This window comes from Rhinatrema bivittatum, chromosome 1 (genome assembly GCF_901001135.1).
Source record: "Rhinatrema bivittatum chromosome 1, aRhiBiv1.1, whole genome shotgun sequence".
Taxonomy (NCBI): domain Eukaryota; kingdom Metazoa; phylum Chordata; class Amphibia; order Gymnophiona; family Rhinatrematidae; genus Rhinatrema; species Rhinatrema bivittatum.
The window spans coordinates 731,837,955-731,846,234 of NC_042615.1; the positions used below are offsets into that span (position 1 = coordinate 731,837,955).

The 8,280-nt window shown below is 47.4% G+C and overlaps 1 protein-coding gene across 2 annotated transcripts in view; it reads right to left on the reverse strand.

Annotated features, from left to right (window-relative positions):
* ITGA1 (integrin subunit alpha 1) overlaps positions 1-8,280 on the reverse strand; it is a 462,364-nt gene that overhangs the window by 367,504 nt on the left and 86,580 nt on the right. For both annotated transcript variants that reach the window (XM_029577630.1, XM_029577622.1), the window contains exon 2: positions 5,917-6,037. In XM_029577630.1, the coding sequence (XP_029433490.1) occupies positions 5,917-6,037 (121 nt within the window). The remainder of the gene's footprint in view (positions 1-5,916; positions 6,038-8,280) is intronic.

Consider the following 8,280-nt stretch of genomic DNA (forward strand, 5'->3'; position numbering starts at 1 on the left):
CAGCCAGCCTCTGACGTCAGGAAAGGGGCGGTTCAGCACTTCCGGGTGCTGGACCTACAAATGCTGTCCCCTCGCGCGCGCGCGTACCTCGGCAGGGGGGAGGAGTTAGAATCGGCCTCGACGGCGTCTCCACGAGGGAGACGCCGCTGCCATGCGGCTGCACAGGCCTGAAACCCCGGCGGAGCGCGACACGAGCGGGGGCCTCGGCACGGAGGTAAGTGCCCGGTCGCTAGTCTGGCGACCGGGATAGCAACAGTACCCCCTCTCTTACGCCCCCTCTTCAAAGGACCAGGCTTTTCAGGGTGATCCAAGTGGAACTGTCGCAGGAGAGACTTGTCTAGGATGTTGCGAGCTGGTTCCCATGTATTGTCTGCATCTTCACAACCCTCTCATGCTAGCAAATACTCCCAATGTCTGTTGACAAAGCGAGTGTCCAGTACTTCACGCACTTGAAAGGTGGGATCGTCCACTGTAGGTGCCGGGGTAGCATCAGGGGGTCTAGGATGGAATCTTGAGAGTATGACTGGCTTCAGAAGAGAAACGTGAAAAACGTTGTGAATGCGCAGGGAAGTGGGTAGTCGTAAGCGGTAAGAAACCATGCCCACTCTCTCTGCTACGCAGAAAGGACCGCAGAATTTGGGTGCCAACTTCTTAGATGGTTGTCTGAGATGGAGGTGTTTGGTACTGAGCCATACTTTGTCCCCTGGGAGAAACAGTGGTGCGGCCTTTCAATGCCGGTCGGCAAATCGTTTAGAAGCTAGTGCCACCCTTTGTAGTCGGTGCTGCGTAGAAACCCAAAGTCTATCCAGTTGGTTAGCGGTTGACTGAGCGGCAGGAGAGGAGACTGGTATTGGTAGCGGCAAGGGAGGTTTAAGCTGTTTCCCGTATACAATCTGGAAAGGAGATCTTCCGGTTGCGGCGTGCACTTGATTGTTGTAGGCAAATTCTGCCCAAGGTAACAAATCTACCCAATTGTCCTGTTTGTGATTGATAAAAGCTCTCAAGAACAACTTCAATGAACGATTCATGCGTTCCGTTTGGCCATTACTCTGTGGGTGGAACGCAGTGGAGAAACTTAACTGTATCTTGAATTTTTTGCATAGTGCTCTCCAGTACCTGGCGGTGAACTGGGGACCACGGTCAGAGACAATATCATGAGGTAGCCCATGGATGCGAAAAATATGGTGGACGAACAAGAAAGCCAGTTCCGTAGTGGAGGGAAGTTTGGGTAAAGGCACAAAATGGGCCATTTTAGAAAATCGGTCCACGGTGACCCAAACCACCGTCTTGCCTTGAGAAGGCGGAAGTTCTACTACAAAGTCTGTAGCAATATGTGTCCAAGGTTCCGCTGGGATCGGTAATGGCTGTAAGAGCCCCCTTTTGGAACCAGTTAGGGGTTTTTGTAGAGCGCAGGTAGGACAGGAGTTAACAAAAAGGGAAACATCCCTCCGAAGTCCAGGCCACCAATAGAAGCGACCTATAAGATCCAGTGTTCTTTGTACTCCCGCGTGCCCTCCAGTCAAGGAATCATGCCCCCAGATTAAGACCTTTCTGCGAAGTCTTTTGGGTACAGGAGTCTTAATAGTGCTGTCCAGCGGAGTGAGGTTCAGTTGTATGCTTGCTGGGTCCAAAATGTGCTGCAAAGCCTCCTCCTCTTCCGGTTGAGTGGTCCGAGATAGAGCGTCTGCCCGAACATTCTTTTCCGCAGGTCGGTATTTAAGAATAAAATTGAAGCGACTAAAAAACAGTAACCACCTTGCTTGACGAGGGTTCAACCGTTGGGCTTGAGCCAAGTACTGCAAATTCTTATGATCTGTATATACGGTCACTGGATGATTGGCTCCCTCAAGCCACTGTCTCCATTCTTCGAGGGCGAGTTTGATAGCCAGGAGCTCCTTGTCTCCGATACCGTAATTACATTCGGCCGATGAAAATTTCTTTGAGAAGTAAGAGCAAGGCATTAACTTGCCGGAGGCATCGTGCTGACTGAGGACGGCCCCAACCACCAAACTGGAAGCATCCACTTCCACAATGAAGGGGCGCTGCAGATCCGGGTGGCGCAAGCAAGAGTCTTGTAAAAAGGCTTTTTTTAGTTCCTCAAAGGCGAGACAAGCAGAAGTGGACCAATCATGAGTGTTGGAACCCTTGCGGGTGAGTGCAGTAAGCGGGGCCACTTTTTGAGAGTAGTGTGGTATAAAGTGTCTGTAAAAGTTGGCAAAACCAAGAAAACGTTGAAGAGCCTTCAACCCCACCGGTCGGGGCCAATTAGAGATAGCAGCTACCTTCTCCGGGTCCATTTGGAAGCCACTGGACGAAACGATGTAACCCAAGAAAGGAAGTGTCTCGCACTCAAACTGGCACTTTTCCAGCTTGGCATACAGTTGATTGTCTCTTAAGGCGTGTAACACTCGTCGGACGTGATGACGATGAGAAACAAGGTTCGGAGAGTAGATCAAGACATCGTCAAGATACACGATAACGAATGAGTGGAGCATCTCACGGAGTACCTCATTCATTAAATTCTGGAAAACAGCTGGGGCGTTACATAATCCGAAAGGCATTACAAGATATTCGTAATGACCGTCCCGGGTGTTGAAGGCCGTCTTCCACTCGTCCCCGGGACGGATACGGACTAGATTGTAAGCCCCACGCAAGTCAAGTTTCGTAAAAACCTTGGCTCCTTGGAGTCTGTCCAATAGCTCAGGTATTAATGGAAGCGGGTACCGATCCTTCTTGGTGATAGTATTTAATCCATGATAATCAATACATGGCCTGAGGGTACCATCCTTCTTGGCCACAAAAAAGAAACCTGCCCCAGCTGGTGAGTGCAAAGGACGGATAAAGCCCTTGGCAAGGTTTTCAGTAATATAGTCCGACATCGCCCGAGTCTCAGGTATAGACAAGGGATAGACCCTGCCTCGCGGAGGAGTGGTGCCGGGAAGCAGGTCGATGGCACAATCAAATGGTCGATGAACAGGGAGGAGTTCCGCCTTCTGTTTAGAGAATACATCCGCGAAATCCTGATAGGGGACTGGAAGTTCCAAGGCGGCCTGACAGAGCGGAACAGCTGGTCTCTGAGGCAAGTTCAAACAGTTCTGGAAACAATAGGCGCTCCACTGGGCGATTTGAAGAGAATCCCAATGAATGATCGGAGCATACTGTTGCAGCCATGGAAGACCTAGGACTATAGGATGCACTGATTTTTCCAATAGCATGAAAGAAAGTCTCTCAGTATGGAGGGTCCCGGTCCGAAGAGTGAGGGGTCCAGTGACCTCCGAGATGTCTCCCGGTAACGGAGTTCCTTGAATCGAGGTGACTCGGAGCGGAGGCTCCCGGGGTAATGTGGGAAGCCCCAGTTGATTGACCAGTTCTTTCAAGATAAAATTCCCTCCAGCTCCAGAATCGATAAAGGCTAGAGTCTGGAAGGAGCCTCCTGGGTAATCCAGGGTGACAGGTACCGTACATTGAGGAGCAGGATTAAGACAACCTAGAGAGATCTCCTCCTTCTTCTCTAGGTTCAAGCGTTTTCCGGCCTCACAGGGCACTGGGCCAACAAATGACCCTTGGTACCACAGTACAGACACAGTCCTAGGGTGCGGCGTCGCCTCCTCTCCTCGTCGGTTAGCGGCGTTCGCTCAATTTGCATGGGCTCCTCGGAGGAGATATGACTGGGAGTGGATTGTGTCTTATGGGCCGAGGTCAGAGGCCGTGAAAAGGTGGGAGCCAGAGCGACCGGTCGCCTAATAGTTCGGCCCTCCTTGGCTCGCTGCTGAAGGCGTCGGTCGATCCTCCCCGCCAAATCTATCACTTCGTTCAAGGTAGTAGGAATGTCCCGAGTCATCAGTTCGTCTTTTATACGTCCCGCGAGACCTTCCAAGAAAATGCCTCGCAAGCAATTATCTTGCCACCCAAGCTCCATAGCCAGGGTGCGAAATTCAATGGCGTAGTCCGCTAACGAGCGGCTCCCTTGTTTCAATTGAAGAATTTCTGTAGTGGCGGTAGTCTGGCGAGCTGGTTCGTCAAAAGTCTGTTTGAAGTGATCCACAAACCTTTGCAGGTCCTGTAGTAAAGAATCTTGATGTTCCCAGAGGGGAGAAGCCCATATCATGGCCTTCCCATCAAGCAGGGACAAGATGTAGGCGACCTTGACAGCATCAGAAGGAAATTGCCCCGGCAGCAAGGAGAAGCGGATGAAGCACTGATTCAGGAAGGCCCTACAAGTCTTGGCATCCCCAGAGTAACGCGTAGGAGCCGGAAGTTGGGTCTGCACGGACGGCTGAGGTACTAGTGCTGGGAGTGACGGCTGTACCACCACGTCACGCGGCTGAGCGTCCAGGCGATTCGCCAGGCGGTCTACCGTGGCAGCCAATACTTCTAAACATTGTTGCTGTTGCTGGATTCTTTGAGCCATTCCCGGAATGGCCTGCAGGCCGGAAGTGTCCGCCGGGTCCATGGCCTTGCAAACTGTTATGAAAAGTCTGTTTAGTGAACCCTTGGCCCGGCTGTCTGGATAGTGGAAACCAGACGATGGAAAAGGAGCCGGGAGGCGGTACGGATCTGGCGGGTAGGAGCAAGTGTTCGCCCTGGAAACCCGAGACCCCCCCAGGAGGAGCCCGTAGGGGTCCGGGTCGCTGGGACTTAGGAGGTCCGGTAGTCAGGGCTGGCTGAAGACGAGAAGGGTCAAGCAGAAGTCTGAAGATCAGGGCTGGCTGAAGACAAGAAGGGTCAAGCAGAAGTCCGAAGATCAGGGCTGGCTGAAGACAAGAAGGGTCAAGCAGAAGTCCGAAGATCAGGGCTGGCTGAAGACAAGATGGGTCAAGCAGAAGTCCGAAGGTCAAGGCTGGCTGAAGACGAAAAGCTGGAAAACCTGGAGCGGAACCACAGGAACAAGGACAGGAGCAAACAGGAACGGATCCTCAGGAACAAGGACTGGAACAAGCAGGAACGGAGCACGGCAGGAACCACAGGAACAAGGACTGGAACAAGCAGGAACGGAGCAAGGCAGGATCCAGGGAAGCAACTAAGTACTCACAGGAGCGACCTCGTTGCAAGGCAAGGTAAGAGAGACTGAAGCTGGTTTATATAGCCAGCCAGCCTCTGACGTCAGGAAAGGGGCGGTTCAGCACTTCCGGGTGCTGGACCTACAAATGCTGTCCCCTCGCGCGCGCGCGTACCTCGGCAGGGGGGAGGAGTTAGAATCGGCCTCGACGGCGTCTCCACGAGGGAGACGCCGCTGCCATGCGGCTGCACAGGCCTGAAACCCCGGCGGAGCGCGACACGAGCGGGGGCCTCGGCACGGAGGTAAGCACCCGGTTGCTAGTCTGGCGACCGGGATAGCAACAGTTATCGCGGGCATTAGGGCCCTAACACCTGCAATACTGCCCTAATACATTTTGATGAATGACCCCCTTAATTTGGAGTGAACCACCTCCAAAAAAAACAAACACAGTCATCAACTATTACAGCTGGTCTCATATTTATCACTACAGTAGAAGAAAGGACAGCAGTAATACTGAGACATCGCAGAAGTACAACCAGTGTTCCTCAGTTGCTTTCTTCTTTTCACCCTATATTGCCTCCCTTATTTTGGTTTAGTACCCAAGTTCAAAAGAGGCATGAACATGACTCTCTTCAAAGGCTGTCTTCAAAGAAAGCTTCTAACACTAATGCACAGGGGTGGGGAAACTCTGGAGAAAATTTAATTCCCTGTGCTGGGACTCCCTGTCTCAAGCAAGCAGAGGAACAGGTATAGAAGAAAGGCCAGTTCAAATTCTCTTCATGGATACCAGCCCACTGGGCTGCTCTTCTTTCTCGTTAAATGATTCTGATGCAGACTTCTCACTTCAAATAATTAACAGTTTACCAATTTGGCATTTGAGTAAAAAAAAAAAAAAATGAAGCCCATAAGCAGCTTACCATTTTCCTTCAGCGTTTTCATACTGTTGAACAGTATAACCAAACAAGTCATCCACTGAGCCACTGAAGGTCATCGCATTTTTCACATCAACGTTGAATGATGTAGCAATCTGTAGCAAAGCTGTAAACAAAACACAGTATCATCAACAGATATGTATGACCAAACATATATTTAGAAGAACAGAAAACATATATTTAAGCATATACACAGCACCATAAATAGGGTTTTAACTCAACTGATGCAAAGTTTGGTAAAAAGGTTGAAAATTATGTAACCCAGGATAAACTTCATTAAAAAATAATCACAGTCAGGTTTGTGATGGCAAGTCAATTTTATTTTTAGAATATTTGCAGTCTGTCATCCTTAAGAATCATTACAGAAAAACGTATGATTGCTTATGGCAGAGTGATTATAAGAAAATCCTGAAGCCGCTGTCTTCTAATGATTTAAAAATTATCATCAAAATCTTAAATAGCACTCAAAAGAGAATTGGCAGCTATCAGGTCATGTAGAATGAATAAATCATTTGGCCTCTGGCCTCTGCTGGCCACAGGCCAAATTCTGGCTGAGTATCAAATAGTTCAAATTCTGGCTGAGTATCAAATAGTTCAAATTAGGGTAATACTCCACCATTCAGAAGAAGGGCATGTATAACAGCACAATATGGCCCTTTTAATTAGTGTTCAGTGGCCTGCGCTGGGTTGATTTCTATATTTAACTATAAAAAAATAAATGATTTTCAGTTTATAAATATATAACACTTTTTTATTTTTTAATTTCCCATAGGTATTCTTTTGGTTTATATTTTATCTTATGTGGTGCATATTTTTGTCCCCTTTATATACTTTTGTATTCACTAATATAGAGAATTTAACCCATTTGGTCATGCATTCAGTCCCATCTTAAGTATCAATCCAAGATGAGATGCCTTGCAATAATTCTCATAATATAAAGTTTCCTGAAATCACTTTAGGTACAGATGGGATGGTCCAAAATTTGTGATCTCAGAAGCATATAATTTTCTCATCGGTTAGATTGTCATAAGCAATACTAGCAACCTCATCGCTGTCATATCATCATCCCCATCATCCTCACTGCTACTTCTCATTTTCATGAAGCTCATTGCCATTTCTAAAATTCTCCAAAGTCTTCGGTGAAGATATTTTACTGATGAATATAATCGTTTCTACATTTCTGAGTAACAGGCCACTTGTGATGGTCATGCTGCCAGTAATGCTTAATAATCTCTCAAGAAAGACCCTGATTGAGGTGGACAATTTAAATTGAGTGTACTCCACTTGTATAAGGCCTGTTCAATATGCTGTTCTCCTGCCACTCTAGTTCATAAAGGGGCTTTCTCTCAGATGCTGATTTTCAGTCACTGAATACAAATATGTTTTTCGGTAGTAGTACTCTATTTTCCAGTTCATAGACTTGTATACATCAAAACTCAGCATTACCATCAAATGTAAATTATGCCTAGGATTCAAATACAATGCTTGTTTCAGGTTTTTAATAGCCACATCGAACCCATAAAGACTAGAGATGTGCAATCATTTGCAACGAAATAGGAAATATCATATTTATTTCCTATTTTGTTGCATTTCAGGAAGGGAAAAAACAATAGGAAAACCCACAAAGTTTCATGTGGTTTTCCTAGTGTTTTCTTTTTTCCCAGAAAGTGTACACCTAGGGGAAAAAAACAAAAGCCTTCCCGACCCCAACCCTTCAAATTTAATTAAATATTAAGCCGACCCCTCCCCCCCCCAAGAGTCACCCAAAGTCCCTGGTGGTCCAGCAGGTGGCCTAGGGACTTTGGGTGACTCTTTGGGGGGGAGGGGCTTCATGTTTAATTCAATTTGAAGGGTTGAGGCAGGAAGGGGGGGTTGGATTTTTTTTTAGCAAACTTTCAATGAAAACAAAATTTACGATCCAGGGTGGACCAAAATGGCCCATCCCCAATCTGAAAATGAAATGGGCAAGAAACAAAACCTATACACACCTCTAATAAAGACATAGGAGGTAATTTTCAAAAGGAGTTGCACACATAAATGTAACTCCTATTGTAGGAATTTATTTTCATATTTTTTTCTGGAGACAAAACACTGCAATATAACCAACAAAGAATCAGGGTGGAGGAAACAGAATGGGGATTGTAAAGGTAAAGCTTGTGTTTTTCTTTTCTTTTCTTTTTTTCTGGAGACAAAACACAGCAGTATAACCAACAACAACAAAAAAAAAACCCAGAATGGGAGAACTAGGCTGTGATCCAAACAGCAAACAACACAGAGGCTCGAAAACTCCCAAACTGATATATAACAGGTAGACATGGTGGTAGGAGCAAGACCCCTAAGGTGGTACAT